We start from the raw sequence: 22293 nt of genomic DNA, 5'->3' as shown, positions 1-22293 counted from the left end.
TAACATTCAGTCGCCGGAGTCTAGGGCAGAAGCAACCTGAGCCAAAGTGAATATTTTGATCTCTTCCTTTTTGTGGAAGTTGTTGAGGGCTCGCAGATCTAGAATGGGAAAAAAGACCTTTGTCCTTCTTCAGGACCAGAAAGTAGCAGCTATAGCAACGGCAGCCAACTTCTGGCGCCGGAACTCTCTATATGGCTCCCTTGGCAAAGAGAGTCCTGACTTCCTCCTAAAGCAAGTTCAGGTGGTTCTCCTTCAGCCTTCAAAAGCATGGAGGGAGAGGTAATCTTGAAGGGGAGGAAGCAGCCCCTTCGGACTATGGGTAGAACCCACTTGTCTGATGTGATGTTTTTCCAGTGGTGGAGGTGATGTCTGATCCTGCCACCAACTGGCTGCCCATGGTCTTGAAGGGCTGGACTAGGAAAGTTTAGAGGCTGCAGGGTGAGGAGTGGACTGACTGGACCTCTGGCCGCCTCACCCACTGGGTTGAAAGGAGCCGCGCCCACGGCCACGCAGAGGTTGATGAACTTGCGCAGTCTTGTGGATGGGATATGGCTGGGGCAGCTGAAAGCCCCCTCTGTGGCCACGAAAGGAGCAAAAAGCAGACAGGTGGTCACCAAAAGGTCCAAAGACTTGGCCATAGCCTGCGAGCCCATAAAGTGCTCCAGGGCCATTTCTCCCTGGTCTCCGAAGAGATGAGTGCCATCAAAGGGCAAGTCCATAAGGGAAGCCTTGACATCTCGAGAAAAGCCATAAGTTCTGAGCCAGGCTTGGCGTCAAACAGCCACCGTTGAGGACATTGCTCTGCTCAGCAAGTTGCTGGTGTGAAGTCCACAACGAATGGTGAACTTTGCCACATCTCTCCAGTCTGATACCACTTGGGAGAGAATGGCCTGGGCTTCCTCCGGGACCTGTGGCAGCATTTGCGCAACTGTGTCGCACAAGGAGTAGACGTAATGGCCCAATGGGCATGCAGTGTTCACTGACCACAATGCAAGGCTTGCGAAAGAAAAAAATCTTCTTACCCCAACTAATCAGGCTCTTGGATTCCCAGTCCAGGGGTACAGAAGGGAACGCGCCTTGTGAGGTGGAGGCCTGGACCAACAAGCTCCCTGAGGTAGGGTTGTTGGTGAGGAATTCTGGGTCGCCTGGTGCAGGTCGCCTGTTGCAGGGCGATGGTGCAGGGCGACTGTCCTATTCACAGGAGCCCCTGTGCTGGGCTTGGACCAGCTTCCCAGATGGACATCAGTCAAGGCCTCGTTGAAAGACAGGAGGGGTTCTGAGGAGGAGACACCCAGGTGCAGGACCTCTGTCAAGATATACACCTTGACTTCCACTGAAGGTCCATGAACTCCGCTGCCCTTCTCACCACCATAGCACATGAAGCTCCCTCCTCTGCAGCCACGGTAGGTGGGGGGGAGAAAGCAGGCCAGACTCTGGGGATGTATCCAGTCCACTGGCCTCACCCAATTCCTCATACCAGCCTATTGTTTGCTCAGGCTGGTCTTGTAAAGGGTCCAGTGACCCTCCTAATCTTCCTCCATTCCTAGCCCTTCAAAATAAGGCTGAGGAACCGACCTAGGATCCAAGGGAGCCTCCGGGGCCCAAAGGCGCGCCGGCAGGGTCAGGTTACACAAATATGAGGCACATGGCATCATAGAATTCTTTAAGCTGGGCAGGGATCACTCCCACTCCACGAATGGCCGGAAAGCACAGAGCAGAAACAGGCACAGGTTCTACAGAACGAGGCCTAGAGCATCAAGACTCCTCTGTCAAGACAGACAGGGAGAAGTTGAAGCACGCTTCGACTTCTTGTGTTCCTTATTTATCTTACCTGACTACGAGTGGGAGGACGAAGACTTAGGCTCCAGGCACCAGAGACAAATATAGTGTGGAACCGTCACCGACATAGCGCGATGGCAGGCGTCGCCCGGTTTGAATCCAGAAGTCTTCTTCGGCATGAAGGAAAAAACCTATACACCAAAAACATTGGACAAAAAAAAACTGTCAAAAAGTGACAGAGAGTAGCTCTCTTCACGGATCTGTGCAAACTGGCGCGTAAAGAAAAGAACCGACGTCAGTGCACTGAGGTGGCACCTATATTGATACTACGGGCGCAACTTCCAGCACAAACAACGCCACATGAAGCTGTTGTCTAAGGGCAAGAGGTCCTGACATTGAAAATGTGTGCAACCCAGATCTAGAATACACTACTACTGACTGTCAGAGCACCTAACGTCCTACGGTCAAGTTTGAGTCATAAGTGGAGTGCGTGATTGGTACTTTTTTGTAGTTTTATATAGCGTGAACTTAACCCTATCGAATTAAAGCGATTTACATAAGAAGCACATTTTCTAAATGAAAGCATACTTTTTTTGTTTTTATGGCATGGGGAGGATATATCCCAGCTTCAGTTCAACATCCTGTGATTCTGGGTGAATCACTTACTCTCTCCGTGCCATAAAAACAAAACAAAAATGCTTTTGTGTAAAACTTCTGCTTCTCGTGTAAAGCACTTTAATACCGTCAGACCAAGTTTGCGCTATATAAAGCTGCCCCCTCCCCACCCCAGACAGTCTCCTACCAAACCCTCAACTCCAACCCCAATCAGTTTGGCAAGTACCAGCACTTCTCTTTCTCCATTTAAAGCACTGCATATAAGTTACATGTGACAACTGACTTCCAAATGTGTTCACTAACCAATGGCACCTTTGTCAGGGAGGGAAACAGCATGGTGGTTTCTAAATTCATGGTTAAAAAACTGTAATTTATATAAAAGGCATAGAATACAATGATATGATCGTGTCATACCGATAGACTTTTTTGAATTGCAAAGAGTGTATTTTTTTTTTTTAAACCACTCAGATTGTAATTGCAGCTAAAATCATTGGTGCTATACTTTTAAAAATTAGACAAATGGCCCTGGGTCTCAGCTCTCGTTTAACATTCAAGTGAGGATAAGCAAACATGGGCGGAAGCATGAGCTCTTTAAAAGAGCGACGTCACTGTTATTGAACCAATGTATAGTACTTTCGGGTAGGACGGCCGAAGCACTGATACAGAAAGCTAGGCTAGCATGCCGATTGTCTGTGCAGAGAAATTATGGGTCTAGGACAATTCGGCTTCGAAGGCTCACTTCTCAACGCGGACCCTGAACAAGGTCGGCCATGACCAAACACAGGAACGAGTGGAACAAGTGAGTCAAAAAGTAGACATGGGCGGGTAGAATGTTGCAGATAGATCATAACTTCTATCATGCCGATGTGATGTCATCAAGTGTCACCTCATATTTGGCAGGGCTAATTTAGGCCGGTGGCCCAACTCGCAGACAAGCTGAAATGGAAGCGGGAGCGAAAGAAAGAGCCCTGGTCCCTAAAATCAGTGCTGGTGGAGCCCAGATGCACAAATTATCCCTGGAGAGGAGATATGAATTTGATGTAGCTAAGGGTCAGATGGATAACACCTGAGATGCCATAGGTAAAGTCACAACCACAAACTACCACCAAAATAAAATTCCCAAAACAAGATCCCGAGGCTTCAGGCGGAAAGAGGAAATGCTGAAGTCACACTGGAGGCTGCATATAATGAGGGTATACAGAGGACCGCAATGTGCAACAGACAACTATTTGGACAGAGTTAGACTGCCTACAATCACTGCGGACGAAGCAAAATAATGTTAGAATATCCACGAACAAAAGAGTAACTAATTGCAGCAATAAAAGATAGGGGGAAAAGGAAATCCCCCTGGTGGCAGCAGTTTCCTAGCAGATTTATATCAATCTTGCCTGAGAACCCTATGACAGAAACTGCTGGAAGCCTTCAAAGAAGCACAGCATCTGAAAATGCTGCCCCCCACAATGCGCAAGACTTTAATCGTAATGTTACCAAAGCCAGGTAGAAACCCATCTGTGTGTGGAACACAACATCCTCACATTCATGATGAATAAGGATATACACATTTTCAGTAGAGTGTTGCCTAGTAGGTTGATGCTTCCCTTTCAAACGTTAGTGCAGCCGGACCTGATTGATATCAAATCGCACCCACGGTCCTTGGCCTCAGACAAATTCCACTCGCACTGCACTCATTGGAATCAGGAGGAGGAACACTACGCCTTAGATAGATATCCAAAAACCTTTTGATGCTGCAGGTTGGAAAACATCTTAAAAGTACTGGAAACGATGGGCTTCGGACTGGATTTCCTGAGATAGATACAGATCCTGTCCATCTATGCAACAGCAAGAGTGATGATACATTATATTAGAATGCAGCGATGTAACAAGAGGAACGATGCACTCATCACTATTTGCACTGGTGGGTGTGCCTCTGGGATGCATTCTAAGGTCCCTATTACAGGAGCAGACGTTAACTAAGGACTCAACTGCACATACCATATTCATGTACGTGTACACCAGTGGTTGAAGTGAACTAAAAAAAGTGTGGGAACTGTGATCATGAGTGTAACAAGGTCGGGACAGAGAGTGGGAGAGGGGGTCCTCAACGCCATGGATAAAAAAATAAAATAAAAAAAAGATTATTCTGTAACTATTGTGTTGGTCTTTTAGCTTTGAGGAACCGCGTATAAAATAACATACCCCTTAAATAAAAAATGAATAAATGGTAAACAAATCAGTGGGAAATGCACTATTTTACGTGATGAAACCTCTACTGGTTAAGTGACCAAAACATATGTTGGGTAACCTTAGACGTGCTTGCGACATAAAGCGCTATAAATATGCGTAATTATTCTAAACTTTCATTACACGTTGTATACGATAGATTGCTTCAAAAGGCACAAAGAGATTTTGGTGTAAGATAAAAAGTGCTTACAAAATCCAGATTTTAGCAGTACTCAGACTGTATTGCATGCAAACATGGTTAAATTGTACATTAAAAGTACACACTCCACAGTTGAGCTTGTAACACCCTTACAGTATCTCTCAAAAAGAATAAATCTTTGTCATAGGAAAGTGTCAAGAGGCTTCATCAGTTAAATTCCAGCAGTCTACATATGCAGATGAACCAATTACAAAGGTCTACATTTCTATCATACAGCCTGCAGCATGGCAAGAAGGTTTGTTTCTTTTTCAGCTGTCGGTCCCTACCTCCCTCCCTCGGCTTCACAGCACATGAGACTCCATCACTTTCATTTCAGGTGAGGCATTTCAGCTGTTGGAGTTAACCTGTTACTGTTAATTGGTGGCACACCCAGTTTGACATCTGGATTACACTAATATAACCATGGCTGTCTGAAGTTTGGGGCAGGTATAATCCAAGGACTAGAACACTTGAATTCTTTGTCAGGACTGCACAGATAGCTTCATACATTTCTGCATACAAGTAGGACACACAGCAGATAAGAAATATGAATACAAAATGGGAAAAGTCATGATGGACTTGAAGAGCAAGATAACATTTTAGGATGTGCTGCCACTCTCCATTATGAGACAGGTGACACTTGTAAAGATTTTTTCAAAATATTTTTGCTTAGATGGCTGTCCACAACACAGAACTTGAAATGTACAATTCCGGCACAATTGTTCAGAGAGTTGGGCAGATTATTAGGGTTGCATGGTTAGGGTGGGAAGCGCAGTAGGGTAAAGCTGGAAACTTTAAAGTTTAGCTTGGAAAATGGGGGTTTTGGGCTACGAGACTCAGAGTTCTATTATATGGAAACAAATCTGCAAAAGTCAGCCTGGCTTCTGATCCATCTACTTGAGGGCACTCATGAGCATGTTCCCTTCCAAGAACTGGTCATGAGGGGAGGAACATCTCAAAAACATACTCGTACATAATTCAATAGCTACAAATACTTGGGAGAGAGTGGAGACAAAACTAATGAAGTGGCCCGTTTCCTCCTGATTGATGGAGGGAGCCTACAACTATTTAAGGGAATAGGGCAAAATATGGTACCAAGGGGAAAGGGCTGCTGTGAAACTGTGAGGGACTTTATCCAAATTATGTATTTGCCACTTTTTCAGAAACACAGGAAATATGCAATGTGGGAACTGTGCAATTCTAACAATATACTATATTATATACCTAACAAGTACATGCAGAGACACTGGTTACAGTGCTAAATCCAGCGAATGGCGAGAGACTGGCGTCTAACCTTTACGTGGTCCTAGAAGCAATAAGGACTGGCCAATGGCCTGATTTTAGGTAAGGAAAAAAGAAAATGTAATGCAAGATTCCAACAGGTGCACTTTAATTATCTGCATAGAACATATTTACCTACCAACAAGCTATGGAAAATATTTTTGGGGGAGATTTACAGCATGTCCATGATAGGGGAGACAGACACTGACTTTCTGTATAAGGCTTAGTCATACGAAGTAGTTGCAACTTCTGGATCAAAGTAATGAATAGACTGCACCTCATAACAAGGGATACTCAAAATTCCAATTAGGCTTTACCTAATTTGAGCCGGTGGGCGCTACCGGCACTTATTTCTTTTCATTATACACTTATGATAACAAGAGAGGGAAAAACACACAAAACACAAAGACGAGGGGACAGAAAGACGGAAAAGCCATCACACAGGGAGAAAGCAGGAACCTGCAAGAGTGAGATAAAGGGGCAGGGAGTGTCTGGAAGTGGATTAAAGAAGCATGAGATGGATTTAAGACCAAGGTGCCTCGTATTTGGCGTGCCGATATTTAATTGCGCTGTATGCGAGCTTCTGAGCAGAACTTCGGGCATGTGCACTCAATCATTGACAAAATAAGCACTGGTAATGGGAGTATTGCAAAACCAGAAGAAAAGGAAAATGGGATGTAGGTCTGCAGTGTTGGGAGCTGTACTTGCAAAAAAAAAAAAAAAAGACGCAAAGCTATTCACTGGATACATCTCTGGTATCCACAAGTGTAAGCATGGGTAAGAGATAAGACTGAATTGGCAGTGGCAAACGAGGGACTGATGAACAACTGGAGGTACCAGTGTGTAGATATCTAACTTGGGACCTTTTTAGATAGTAAAAGAGGTGGGAGGGCAGTGAGGAACATGTAGTTGGATCTACCAGAAAGAGCTTTACTGAAGGTAAGTAACTTGTTATTCTGATGGCTACTTCAAACCTTTAGAATAGATACCAAAGCAGCACCCCCAATGGCAAAGAGTCTGTGGAGTCCTGCAGGACCGAGCGGCAAAATGCCCTTCCGGTCAGACCTGGCTATCAATGCAGTAGTAGTTCATGAAAGTATGCACTGAGTTAAGGGCATGCCAATGCAGCTTTAGCAGCCTTGGTCCTGGTGGAATGAGCCTCCTGTCTTTAGGGGCCTGCTTCTCAGCCAATGCATAGCAGATCTTAATTATAGGATGGGGGTGAAATTCCACTCCGTTTGCTAAATTTAAGGTGTTTTTCCCATTCCGCACTCAGGGTACCACAAGGAGTACTGAAAAACGGTAACTACCGCTTGCGTTGGAAAAACCTTCCGTTTGTGTTGAGGAAAGAAGCAGGGCCCTCTTGCGCAGCGCGTGCGGCCATTTGCGCTGATTTTACAGCGCGGGACAAACACCCGGCGCTGAGAATCAGCACGAATAGTGTAACATAACGCACTCCACAGCTTGCGGAACTCCGCGTAGCGTGGCTGAGTATTTGGGAAACTCCGCCCAGGCCTAATCTTAATGCAAACGGACTATGCATCTTGACAAAGTCTTTTTCTGCATCGCCTTACCTTTCTCTGGCCCCGAACACTCCAAAGCTAAACGTTTCCCCATGGTCTTTGGTGTGACCAATGTAAAAAGCTTAAGGCTCTTTTGGGGTCCAGCAAATGGAGTATCTCCTACTCTTTTGAAAGGTGAGGCCCAGCAAAAATTGCTGGAAGGGTGATAAATTGCTCAACATGAAAAGGAGTTACAACAACAAAAGGCCACCCTGGACTTCAACATCACTGTGTCTGGAAAAAAAAGTGGCGTAGAGTGGCTACACCAAGAGAGCCTGGAGCTTACTCATGTGATGAGTTGAAGTAATCACGAGGAAGGACATTTTGAGAGTCAGGAGATGCAATGAACAGTTGTACATTGGCTCGAAGTGGGTGGACATGAGGAATATCAAGACCACATTAAGATTGCACTGTGGCATCACAAATGGTTTGGGAGGGAACATGCACTGAATTGTAATTAGATTTATATACCACTTACTACGCCTGATGAAGTGTTGAATCCCTTTACAGTGAGTAGCATGCTACTCCGAAACCCAAGATTAGCGGTTAATCCAATGGTTAGTACTTGTTGTTGGTTATAGGTATTAGTCTTGTGCTCACAATGAAAACATTCCATGTATCTTTCCAGCTTCTTTGTGGTAGATTAGATTAACAGGAATTATGTCCGACCATTAGTGAGGATTATGTGAATTATTGCAAATGGTTGGTGGAATTGGTAAATGGGTTACAGAAGGCAATTTTGTTCTAGGTTGCATGCGTATGGATCAAACAAGTCGAGGGTGTGGCCAATGCAATGAGTCTTGAATGTTCTAAGCCAATGAGGCCCGAAAGGATTGCCGGCAAGATATGTCGGCCATGTCCCAGACGGTGTGGATACAGCTCCCTAACAGAGAGACCACACTGACCAACCTCCCTGCCAAGCTGGCAGAAGAGAATATTTCCTTCCTGAAAACCTAAAACCTTTTCAACTCTTTGTCTTGAGGAGTTGTGGGGAATACATTAGTGCAGTAGGATTCACTATTCTCGTGAAGTCTGGCCCACCAAACCATCAGGAATACGATGCTGCGCATGGAAATTTGGGTCGCCGTGCGCTGGTCTGTGGCGTTGGCCACCGGTCTGTTCACTAGTTGACAAGAGCAAGGCTTAGCCCAAGTGCCCATAAAGGTCTTAGACAAGGTTAATTAAATGGAAGTAAGGGCTCAGATGAACCTGGCCTAGGGTTCAATACCTCACCAATAACATTAGTCTTAATTTTTACAGAAAGTAGTTGTAGGTCAAGGACCTAAGCTGCTCGACAGATTATTAGAACAAATGATGCACTTTCCTCCATTGGGCGTGCAAGAGGCGAAATCCACCCAGTAGAAGGGGAAGCATCAAGGCCACTGGCTTCCTGCAACTCCATATAGAAAAAGTCATCATCATAATGCGGGGGTAAATCAACGGCATTGTCAGGTAGTGGCAAACTCTGGTCATAAACCCGAGCCCAAAAAATGATGGAGCCTCTGAACTCGATCTGTGGTAGAGGGAGTGTTTTGTCTAAATCAGAATGTAATGGAATTGGGTTGCTGAAGTGGAGTCATAGAGCGACCTCAACTGGAGTCGAGATAGAATCAGTTTGGGTTCAATCACCAGAAACAGCAGACAATCAATCTATGGTGCCAGTGATGCCAGGACTGCTAAGACTTCTTTTGGCATTCGGCGACATAGAGCTTTTACATTACAGACATTTACGGTCCTGGATAACCTTCAGGTGCATAAGTTTACATTATTCTCGTGACTTGGAGTTGTCCTCAAGCCTAAACATCAAATACCTCCTGGAGTCAAATCATCAGCATCAATTTGAGAGAATCTGTCAAGCAAATAAAAGGAGCAGAGCTCCAGATCGGTGTTCGAAGACACAGGAATACAGAAACTGACATTGGGGGGGGGGGGGGGGGGGGGGGGGGGCACTAATGTGAACAATTCCAAATACAGTCTGGGGTGCAAGGAATATTGTAAAGGTGAGGAATCTGTAGTTAGAATTATCCATCCGAAGCGGTGTATTGAGAATGTATAGACAGACAGGATATAATGAAACATGCCTGCATGTGTAATGTGCTTTCCAGTGCACGGGCAACAGACAGAGGGGATGACAACAGGTCATAAAACAATAAGAAAATTAGACAGAATGCGAGGAGAACTGTATCCATGTAGACTTCACAATGCAAGGAGCAAACTTGTTTTGGACAATTATTAGTTCTAAAGAAACACTGGAAGACAGCTATGCGACTGACATATTTTCACTCTTAATCTATGTTCCATAACTGGCAATATATATCCCACTACCTAAATCCCAAAGGATGTACTTTCTCATAAATCCCACGTACTTTACCTGAAATAGTAGCAGCAGTTTCTTCATCAAGCAGACGCTCTTTCTCCTCTCGCAGCTTTTCCAGTTCCCGCTGATGCTGCCTCTGCAAATCTTCAATCTTTTTCTGATGCGTCTCTTCCATGGCTGCAAACCCTCGCTCACATGTTGCCTACAAACATGAAAAAGGACCTTTTTCATTTTTCCCCCCACTTCTCTACTGAAAGACAAGAGTAAATATTGCCTGTTAATACGAACTCTGCATCAGGTTGACAGCCAACTAATTCAATATGGAGAGAGCTGGGAGAATTGGATCATGTCACACATGAGGCAGGCATGGGAGACTGAACAAAAAGAAGAGTGTAAAAAGTTAATGAACTCCCAGTAAGAATACGTTTTATACATTCATCTTTTGAAGAGTTCCAAGCCTTACAAATGAGAAGCATTTAATCTTTTTGTAAATTGAGTGTGTGCTTTGCATTAGGTAACAAACTCAATAGGACTACTGATAATATTATAAAAGCATCTGCGCTCACTTGAGAACAAAAACAGGTTGCAACTGAGGTGACCCGGAATTTAAAATTAATTAGGTACCAACTTGGATAGAGGAGGATGGGGTGAAGGAGACAAAGAGACCATATACATTAGAAACAATGTTGTGCCCTTGGTTTTCTGCACTGCTACACAATAAATGTACAGATTTTTTAAATCCCACACAACTTTTTCTGGTTGGGAACCATGTAGAATTTGCACATTTGTATAGAATTTACATATTTTAACTATATTAAATAAACAGGTCTTGATGCTTCCAGACAGAAAGCACAGAACTATATAATGTAAAGAAGTATATCTGTGCTTTACAATTCAAAAGGGACCATCCAGAGAACATTCTGAAATCAGATGACATGAAACAGATGCAAACTTGTGAACTATGGTTATTGATCATTTGGGCTTAACGATACCCTGGAGCAACCTGCGAGATCCTGAGGAAGGTACCGATATTTTCATGGTTACAATCATTAGGATAGCTGAAGTAAACTCATTGTAGGTACACTACTCCTCTGGCAATTAAGTAATGGATTGCCAATGCTCAGAGGTCTTTACTGCAGTAGGCAATTAGAAGTTGCGTATTTGAATTAAGGAGATGTAAATAACCTAGTTAGGAAAAGAAAAGAAAATAACCTACCCACCCCCAGAAATTCAGCATCAAAACCCTTTATTGAGGCCACTACGTCCAAACAAAGTGCATGGAGACATTGTTCAGACTCTGGACTAAACATCATCAGGTTTTCTGTGATCAATTGCAGAACAATATTTATCGCTGCTGAGGGAGGTAACTCTGGGACGAAACTTTACAGCAGAAGAGAATGCAGAAACCTGAGCCTACTGTGCCGACCAAGTGGTGTGGCCATCCAGTGATATAAAGCACATAGGCAGTTTAGGAGAGGGTAGAACCAAAGCTGGAAAGATAGGCTCAGGAATGGGTGCTGGCCAGTAATTGTGCCACTTCATTAAAAGGCAATACTGTTTGATGCCTGATAGACACAGATAGGACACCATCCAAAAGAATGACCATCTTTGAAAGTCAATATATGGCCATTGCACAATTTGAGCTTCATCGGAGAGGATACCATCTAAGTGCCAGGGATTCACAAGGAAGGAACATACTGATTGTAGGTCCTTATATGGTATTGGGCACAATTCTCTACTCAACAAGATAGGTCTACTGGAAAGATTAGGAACAGGGCAGAGACAGAATATTTAACTCCTGAGGTTCTAAACAGACACAAACAAGGAATAGGAAAGCCAACATGTCTGGCATGAATGTGCACATGCATAAGCATATTAGAGCTTTTGCTGGCTTCATGCTAGTTAACAATAGATTAAACATTTATATTTTAGTATATTTGGATGCTGGCTTTGCTGCCTCCGTGAGCGGCAGTGCAGGACTGGGTTTTGCCCTGTCAGCCAGATGGCAAACTCAAAGTTTCAAGAGATTGTCACTTTTGCTGTCAATCTTGCTGGACGTCGCGGAGGCTATGATGACATTAGGCTGTCCTTAGGTGCATGAAAGAAAATAATTTTCAGACTTGTATGCAAGTCCTGATCCCTAGATATTGATAAGTCAAAAAGAAACAAGGTGACCAGAAGCTGCTGCCCTGATTTGTGAATGGTTACCTGGAGCACTGATCCAGAAGGTGTTAGCAGGGGTTGCCAAGCTGTGCCATCAGTGGCATACACTGGCTGCAGAGTGGGTGGTAACAAAAAAGGAGCAGCTCTAATGACAAGGCAGTGCCCATTAAAAAACAAAAATCATTGAAACCATCTTGGACAGTTGGCTTTCCCCCATTGAAAACAATCAAATGCTTAATTGAAGTACTTTATGATCTCCTTAAGTTACAAATGTAGCATAGTATTTGTGAATTCACATATTTTAATAAAATATTTACTTTATTTAATTACAATTGTTTCCATTCCAAAAATACTCCTTTGTTGAAAAAAATATAACCTGTCAAGATAGTATCTCAAGTAGGCATTTGAATAACATATACAGTGCTATGCTGCTTGTTGAGGAAGCCTTTTTTTTCAAGATGTCTTGTGTGGTCAATAAATATTACTTGCCAGCTGCTGCTGAAATCAATGCATGTCAGGCAGTGCAATAGAAGCAATCTGTAGAAAATGTAAGTATTCACTCAATAGACGCTCAATAAACTGAACAAGATGGTTATTCAGCTGAATGACCAGCAATCTAAACGACAAGATGAAGAAACTCAAGAACAAGCAAATGAGAGAGAGCTTGAAACTTTGTAATAAGACCAAACAAATGTTGTCAATTATTTAAGAGACCTAAGCCCTGGACTACAGGATGGAAATCCTTTAAAATTTGGCATGCTAAATCTAGATAAAAAGTACCAAGTCTCTTTTAAAAGTAGAAGTTAAAGGACCCTTTGCTCTTTATCTCAAATTATATCATGGAGTCACCGGACCACGATGGAGACATTTCTGAACAAGTCAAGTAGAAGTTCTACTACAAAATAGGGGGACACCTGACCTCAATCTTCTTCTTGAGAGACCTAGTGTTAAAGACAAAATTACAATAGTATCAAAGCGGAGAGTGGACTAGACATTTTAATATCACAAAATCCTACTTTTGCAGTTCTGGAAAGACAAAAAGGAAAAGTAGAAACTGAATGGAAAAATTATAAAGATCTAGAACATGGAGAAGAAAGACAATTCTTGGTGAAAGGTGTAGAGGAGAGACTGCATTATTTTGCAAATTTCTGAGTTGCTTACAATAAGAATGTACACATTCTTTGGTACACATAACGAGGTGAGGACCTTCTAAACAAGGTGTAAAAGTCAAAGGAAGAAACAGGGGAGAGATTTCTCACCCTCACAGTAAATTAACAAAAAGAATAAAAAGTGTATCAGTCTTAACGGAGGCCTTTATTGTTGAGGCCCATGAGAAGATGTATAATTTGGGAAGAGTTTGACTGGTCACATGTAAACGTCAATGGTTGACTACCTAAAAACTGTGGCCTATTCCCATTCACCAATCTCCAGAGCAAACGAAGAATGAGGACACATTTACTCATAAAATGTCAGCTAATGACTTTGATGCCTGCTAATATTGAGTTTGCGATGCGAGTGCTCTTTGGCGACAGATCGCTATAAAAGGTTTGATATGTCAGTGTGTTTGTATAAGTGAAGAAATACAAATGTTTATTGAAATCCATAGAATCTCAATTTAAAATAATGATTCTATGGAGATATCTTGATCTTGGCTGCGATTAAACAATGCTTATGTTTGGTGTATAGAAAGGTCTGTTCATGGTCTAAATAATCTCTAGTTTAAAATGTTATAAAATGTGGCAGGTCACTTTCACAAAGGCTCTTCTTTTGATACTCGTGCCTTGTTGGGTAAAAACCTAACTATTCATGAATTTATAGGTCTACACCACAAACAATTTTCAGTATCATAGTCTGATTAAGCCAAACCGCCTCACCAAAAGGTTTTTCCTTGTTACTGATCAGTAAAAAAAACTCACAGTTTTTGGACAACTACATTAATATAATCAAATTCAATGCAAGACAGACTTCAATGAGGTCAACTTAGGTTACCAATTCAAAGTTTTTCCACTTAGTTTAATCAGGAGGTCAGACAGTGCACTAGTCGAACCAATCCACTATTTGCTGTGAGTGGACAGGTAAAGGAAGTCTCAGAGGTCTAATAAAGCTTTGAAGTGAGTTTTGAAGACTTTACAGTAGTAGAAACGGCCACCTTATTTATTATTATTATTATTCTTACTAGCCACTTTCGAAGTATTTCTGTAAAATGCAAGTACTAATGGCAAGCATAATTTATTAATACAGGAATTGATCTTGTAAGATAATCAGACCTGAATCATATTACTAAATCATAAGTGCCTGAAACCAGGATTTAGCATGTTCTCTCAAAACTGCACATTACATTATATGACTGTAAACAGCTCTGATGTTTAAGTATACTACTTAGGAAAAACTCTAGCTCCAGCTCCTCTCTAACCAATTAAACAAGCAGCAGTTTGTTTTTTCTCCTGTAGCCTTTCCTCTAACAACTTGCAGAGTGCCAGGATAAACTCATGCTTTTGAAAACATATGTTAGGCTTTTATTCTCAACCAGAACAAAGTCCTAAACATGCAACTGTATTTCTATAAGTCAGCACCAGGACAGACTTTAAATCTTGCGGCATCCCTTATTTAAGTATCCAATTTTTAATTGTAGGGCCCCTCTTAACTGGTAATAGTCCTACTGGCTTATCAATCTGTATATTCTTGATCTGACCTTTCTTAATCGGATACCTTTCAAAGTACTGACACTCTTAAACACATGAAGGGTTGGTTCGTGCAGCTTCCCAAGCCCTTCTGGTAGACCCAAAATTCTAGGAAGAATCTACAAAAAAATACGGGAAAAACCTCTCTGATCAATTCTTGTTCCGCTCCTGGCCAACTGGTTGACCCCACACCTGACATTCGCAATTTGCATTTGGGACTTACCCAAGTCAAAAATATTCTAGCTAATATATCCACACTCTACCAAAGCAAACAGAGCAGGCTTTTGTTAACAAGAACATCTGAGAAAATATTTTTCTCCTTGGTTACTACAACCAAACTAAGAGCACTACAAAAAATACAGCTTCCAACACACAAAAGTTACCCATTAAAGGTCCAACATTAGTTCTATAAAACACATTTTTGCAATCAGTCCAGCAATACTACTTAAGAATCTGCACAGGAATCTGTGCTCTTTAGCACGAAATTGAGACCACTTATAACAACATATACAAAGCACTGCATTCTAGTTAATATCTCTTTATTCCCCAAACACTTGTCATCCCTGAGTGATTAAAGACTACTCTATTGGCAATTTTTTGCGGCCCAAGTATCATGTCTTTGCTCTCATGAAAAGCCCTACCTCGCTTGGATCAGGTGCTCGCTCCCAAACCGAGCCTTCACCTCTGTGTTATGGTCAATCTTTTATTTCCTTGCAGAAACTTAATTACGTAAGCCATTATATCTTCTCTGCCAACTGTAGCTGATTTCCAACAGCTTCCTTATGTTTACCCTTTATACCGAATGCAGACTTGCGACGGCTTACCTCTTTCACTAACACTTTGGCATTTATTGCTATGTATTGTGACTGTATAAATTTCATAATACAGTCTAACAAGCTTTAGATGCTGTCAGCTTTTACTTAATCTCCTTTGTTACTCGTTATGTTTACAAGCAGTAAGCCATTCGATGAATAACAACAGGCTACGAATAAACTCATTGAAACCCGAGGCAATGATATTTGAGAATGAATAAATTACAATTTAACTGGAGATATTCTGGTTGTTGACTTAGGATGTAGAAGGAATATATGGCTTAATCAAGAGATCGTGCTTTCCTTGTGGACATTTCTTTGATCAACTTAGCAACCCATTTTAGGAGACTGCATGCTTTTGTTCATGTGATAACACTCCATGTAATCTGCCACTCTAGGCCTTCCATAAAACAGGCTCAAAGTTGCTGCTTTTATCACATTGTTAATGCTAGGATAAGGATGAATAATTAAGTTATAAACTCTAAAAGGCCTGGAACATAGAGGCATATTTTATATAGATTATCTGTAAAGGGATCACCTCTCTTCCACCATTCCAACTTAACAATGAAAAGGAAAAGCAAATCAGGTACAACACTCTGAGTCTACAACCATTAAAACTGCAGATATTATTTTCTACCTGCAGTACCCATTAAAATTCATTGATTACCTTACAAGTCTCCAATAAACAACCCCTCAAGGTCTTGGGCACATTAAATTCTGATAGACTCCAGTTTTCTAAAGAAGATGTGTCAGGACAGGTCCTTTGTTGCTGCAAAGGCATAGCTGTGGGATGCTCTCTTCACATATGCTAAATTTAAATTCATCACAAGTTCAGAAAATAAAAATAAAACTTGCTCCTTACCATAACTGATCCTTATTCTTGATGCCTGACCTACTCTACTGGAGTCTGCCTAACACAAGAGTCTGCCCATTTGATATTTAGTAAATCCCATGTTGGCTTAGTATGGACACAAATTGTTAAACATTTAAAACTTACAAAGTGAGTTATTTCTGTGGAAAGGTTTCTGCTGACCCGTAAAATGAAATTTTTTGAGTGAAAATTAAAAATATTTACCCATATTAGGGGACTGGGTAGTTAGCTGCCCTCGTTGCCTCAATGACAAATTGTGTGAAGTGGTAACATCAATTAACACGGCCAAGTGTTTAAGCTTTTAAATGTTTGCTGCAGGTTGCAGCATAACCTAAAAGGGTCTTGTTCTATGGAGAGAGCAGTGTGGCATATAGGATATGCATGCCTGAATAATCACAGCATTCATAAATAGCTTTTAAAAACAAATAGTAAAACTGCATAAGTAGTAAGTATAGCACAAAACAGACAGAGGTACTATATATATGTATATATACATGAATAGATTTTAAACCTTAAGATTCTCAAAGTCTTTCTGATATTTTTCACTGAGTGCTGTGGCACTGCCTTCCAGATGTTTTTGCTGAAGTTCCAATCTCATGACTTGCAGCTGTGCTTCCAGCTCTTGGATCCTTTCTTTGAGGACACCTGTGGAGTCCATTTCATCTCTTTCAAATGGTGCTCCAGAACTCAGCTCCGCAACAGGTGAAGTAACACTGTGGACGTTAATTGGTCGTCCTTCAGAAGACAAGGTATCAGAAGGCAATTGTGAATAACAGTTGAGTTTCTCTTGCAGTTCCTGGATGCAATGAGTGTAGTGGTCATGTAAAGCCTGCAATTCTCCCTGGTGTTGAAGCTGCTGTTCCTCTATCCTGAGGTTATGCTGAACTTCCAATGTTTGCATTTCCTCCTTGAAAAGAGACGTTATATTTTCTCTGTCTTTTACTACTGCATCCAATGTATTCAAACTATGTAGTCTCTCCGCTTGAAAGGTATCCTCTGTATTAGTTAATTTCTTCATAAAATCCTTAATCTCTTCTTCATACCTACATTTCAACTCAAGTATACTTTCTCTGTGTTTTCTCTCAACTTCCTTGAGGTCTCTCTCTTTACAGTCCAGCTGACTTGCCTTGGCATCAAGCTCTGCATTCTCCTGCTGAATGATCGATATGATCTCATAGTACTTAGCCTGCTGCTTCTGAAGCATTTCTTGGTACTCTTGTCCAACACCAGCTAGATTCTTTGCCTGTTCTTTGCACAAAATGTCAGTGCTCCTCCAAGCGTCTTTGTAAAACATGAGCTCCCTTTCATACTCCATCTTAAGTTTACAGGTTGCATAGCATAGTTGAGTCTGAAGAATTGCATCTTGGACCAAAAGCGAATAGTACCCAGGTTTCATCATACAAATGTTACTAGACAGTCTGTGACATATGTCCAGGATTCTCTGACAACTGGGACCACAGTCCTGTGGTTCTAAGGCTAGTAATGCTGTGTTTATCTGTCTAAGAGCAATAGCTTTATCTTTGAGTTCTTGGGCAAGTTCACTATGACAAGAAATAGGTGTCTTACTGCTACATTCAGCAAGACTATGATGCAGAATGATTTCATCTTGATGAGCATCTTGCTCTGATGGAGCCAACTCATTCGGTGCTCGGCTACATTTTAACATATCCTCATGGGCCTCCACTATTTTGGAAATAAGAAGCATTACCTTTTCAGAGTCACACGTCCTGTAGGATTGTATAATATCCTCTAAAATTTGTCTATGCTGCAATAGAGACATTTTAGTTTGTTGAAAGTCTGTTTCAAGAGTTTTGAGCTTTTGAAGAAAATGTTGTTTCATCTTTTGTGCTACAAAACTCAACTCAGCTTTTATCAGTGTACAGTCTGCTAATACATTAACAAAACTATCAGCCAAACTAACATCAACAATGTCTGATTGACTTTGCATTTCTTTGTCTTGTGCCCTTACTTCTTTACTTAATGTGTCTACCCTGTCCCAAAATTCGTTTTCCAACAGCAATTTGTCTGCTAAAGCATTTGTAATGGACATGGTTGTGTCTAAAGGCTCTGCAGAATGGATTTCAGCTGTCTGGTAAATGCTCTGGAGGGCCTGAGAAACTCCAGAACCTATGTTTTTTAAAGATTCTGCAATTCGGTCTAGCAGAGAGGATTCTAAAGCTAGTTTCTCAGAAAGCAACCTCAGCTTATCTTCAGAAGATAGTTCTTGCGGTTCACACCATGGAATTGAGGTTTCTTCTAAAATAGTGTTCTCTGCCTCTGCCTCAGGCGTACAACTATCACTCCTCTGAAGAGAGGACAACATTCCCTTTTGCAAAAACTGGATCACATTCGATAAAGTCACTTCCAGGCTAGACAAATTAAGAAACCACATTTCAGGATCTTTTTGTCCACTGAGCATGGACCTGAGCTTTTCTTGGCATATCTTTAAGCAGGAATGCACTTTTTCTTTTTTTACATAGAAGTCTTCTAACTCCCTAGAACTGCATTTCTTTAGACTTAACTTTTCTTCACGCTCTTCTTCCAACTGTTTTTTCAAAATGTTGACTTGGGATAAACTATTCTGGAGATGTTCTCTGAGTTGGGAATCAGTTGTGGCCCACTGGCTATGAAGGCCTAACAGAGTCTCTTGATTTTGCCCCCTTTGGCTCTCTAATTTCATAGTTACATCTTTCAGCTTTTCTTCAGTAATATAAAGTTTAGTTTCCAGAGAATTAATTACTGAGAGATAGGTCTCAGGGTCACCCGCTCCAGATGTAATGTAATGAAGAGCTGGTTCTGAAGATACACTTTCTTCTGAAAGTGATCTATCTTGACTGGTATCTGATGATGTGCTGCTGGACCAGATTTTCTCAGATCCATCGGCCTGTGCATATTTTTGGAACTGTATGTTTGAGAAACGGATTCTTTGTCTTTTAGCCCCTATGTTACCAGAGTCGTGCTGAGCCAGCTTTTTTTCAAGAGTCTCTCTAGCTTGACTTTCAGAAAGCCCTACTTGAGGGCTATAGTCTGACAAAGTTGACAATTTGCTGGATATTTGTGTTTGATTTCTTTCTAAACTATTGCAACTCTGCTGTGTACAGGAGGATGCATCATCAAGTGCTTGTGATTGGTTTTTAAAACTTGGAACAACATTTTCGACTCCAGCATTATTGGTACCAATTTCTTCCACCCCTCTAGTTTGTGACACAGGACTCCTGCTTGCCAATTTCTTCAGAGCATCCTGTAACCTTCTTTCAGTTTCCTCTAAACTGTTGCCCAAAGCAGTCATTTTGATCAAGGCTTCGTTCATGTCCTGATCTTTCCTCTCCACCAATTTCGTCTGATTTTCTTTCACATACCTCAGCTCATCTTCCTTTTCTTTTAACACCCTGTGCATCCTTTGAAAGTCTACAGATACTTTTTCAAATGCGTTCTCCAGGTTGCAATAATCACTCTCTTCCAACTTCAATCTTGTCTGTAGTTTACCAACTTCACTGTCAGATTCTGTGACCTGGTTCATCATCTCTTGGCATCTACAAATCAGACGATCCCTCTCTTCTTTAAGGACCTTGATGCAGTCTGTCAGCTTCTGGATGCTGGCCTCCTTTAACTCGAGCTGCTCTTCTAATACATGCACAATCTCACTTCCTTCAAGTTTCACATTCAGTTTCTCTTTTTGAAGAGCCTCCATCTGTTGCTCATCGTCCTGGAGCAATTGTTCATACTCCCTAACTTTATCCTCAGTTTCTTTTAAGCTCAGTAATAACACTTGTTTTTCCTTCTGGCCATTCTCTAGCAATATTTCATAATTCTTCTGCAGCCTTTCCTCTGTTGAAATGCGAGCCTTTTCACTAGCAACAAGCTGGCTGCTCAGGTCTGCCAGCCGCTCTTGAAGCCTTTGCATTTCTTTTTGATAATCCCTTTTCAAGGCTTGCTGTAGCTCAATATCTCTCAACTCTTGTGTCTTTTCTAGGAGCAAAGCTTCTACGTGCTTTAGTTTTAGTTCACTGGATTGCAGCTGGGAGTTCAACATTGTTTCGGTCTGCTGCCACTCCTCCAATTGCTCTTTTGTTTTCTCTTTCTCGATCTTCAAATCAGACTTCAGTTTGGTCAGAGTTTGTTCTTTGATGGTCAGCTCTGCAGCAGCACTACTCAAGCGTGCTTGTAGGCTCTGAACTTCTGCTTCATGATGCCGTATGACATCTTTTGCCTCGTCGTAGCTAAGTTTGATTGCCTGGATTTGCTGATTGATTAACTCTTGCCGCCGACATTGAACTTCCAGCTCATTTTGAAGATCTTCATTCACTTTGTGTAGTCTTTGCCAGGAGCCAGATGATGAGGTAGCAACATCAGTCTTAAAAAAATTGATTAAATACTTAATTAGTAACACTCTGGGTTCCAGGTTCTGAGTGTCACACCTCTGGCCAGCAGGAAGCTTAGGTTAGCTTCAGTTCATTTTGTTTCTATCTAACTGCTTTTATTTTATAGGTTTTCAACTGTGCTTAATTTTTATTTTCTTTACTTTCAATGTTATCAACAAACACATGGTTTGTGATAGTTCACAAATATTTATTCAACAAAGGACAAAGAAAAAACCAATAGCTCAAATAAAATAGAAAAGCAAAGAGAATCAACAAAACGGTAAAAAAATAAACCTCAAGAGGACTGGACAACATTACATTACGAAGGAGATGCAAGCTACAATAAAAACGAAAACAAGAGAATGTACAAAATGAACAAAAACATTGACAGGATGATCGGAAGACACAACACTAGAAAGGTAACTATGGGAGAAACAGGCAGGATATTACCCTTACATTTAAAAAAAAATAAACAAAACACATAGTTCAAAGCAAGTTATAACGAGAGGTAGAATTTAAAGTGAATGACATCACCTCCTGCAAAATGCGGGAAGAGGAGACTAGTGCCACCAGTAATGTCATTTAATAGCATATGAATGGATGTATTAAACTTTCACTTTCATGAAAGTTTCATGACACACAAATTACGTACACTTTGCCTACCTGTGGAGACAAGACAAAGATGGATGGGGGAATGATTGTGGGGAGGTGAGAATCCAGAGTGAAATTCAAAATTAATTTGTGTGAGCATGCAAGAGAAGAAAAGAAATAAAGTCATGCAGAGTCCAAAGAATGAGAATGAATACAAAGTAAATCAAACCAGAAACTGAAAGCACAGCCTTCAAGCATAGAATTTGACCTGCCTTGCTGTATTTTATATTGGTAGGAAAAGCCCACAGATGTGACACTCAGTTACATAAGTTAAAAATCATGCCAAACACCACGCCATGCAAGATTACCGAAACAACAAGTTAGTGATCAAATCTCAGATATTGCACATTAGATTACATTTGTACTGAAATGATGTACTGTCTTCAAACATTCATTAATGTGAAAAGTCAAAAATATCTTACTTCATCATACAGTCCTGAAGCAGGTTGTATTTTGTAAGAGCAGTGGATTGAATTTACGATAGCCTCTTCATAGAGAGATATGCAAATGCATAGCTGTTCACACAAATACAAAGGGACACCCTCGGTCTCACTGTGTGAATGCACCTGTACACTGCTGAAACATAACGCAGCGCACTGCAATGCATTAACAGGCACAGGAGATATATTCTGTACTGCCATCCCTTAACTCCAGCGTGGTCTTGCTGCCCATCAAAAGGTTTTCTGCCCTGCTATGCTCAACCACACATTAGCACACCATGGTGTATGTAGGGACACATATTGTATCGGCTGACAGTTATCACCAAGGCAAGCAATCTACT

The 22293-nt window shown here is 41.5% G+C and overlaps 1 protein-coding gene across 4 annotated transcripts in view; it reads right to left on the bottom strand.

Annotated features, from left to right (window-relative positions):
- Window positions 1-22293, bottom strand: part of MPRIP (myosin phosphatase Rho interacting protein) — a 753461-nt gene that overhangs the window by 157147 nt on the left and 574021 nt on the right. For all 4 annotated transcript variants that reach the window (XM_085628921.1, XM_085628923.1, XM_085628922.1 and 1 more), the window contains exons 16-17: window positions 17012-20854; window positions 10028-10175 (exon numbers count right to left, since the gene is read on the bottom strand). In XM_085628921.1, the coding sequence (XP_085485047.1) occupies window positions 10028-10175; window positions 17012-20854 (3991 nt within the window). The remainder of the gene's footprint in view (window positions 1-10027; window positions 10176-17011; window positions 20855-22293) is intronic.

The sequence above is a fragment of the Triturus cristatus genome, chromosome 10 (genome assembly GCF_964204655.1).
Source record: "Triturus cristatus chromosome 10, aTriCri1.1, whole genome shotgun sequence".
NCBI lineage: Eukaryota > Metazoa > Chordata > Amphibia > Caudata > Salamandridae > Triturus > Triturus cristatus.
The sequence above is the reverse complement of the archived record's forward strand: the minus strand, read 5'-3'. Positions and strand labels throughout refer to the sequence as shown.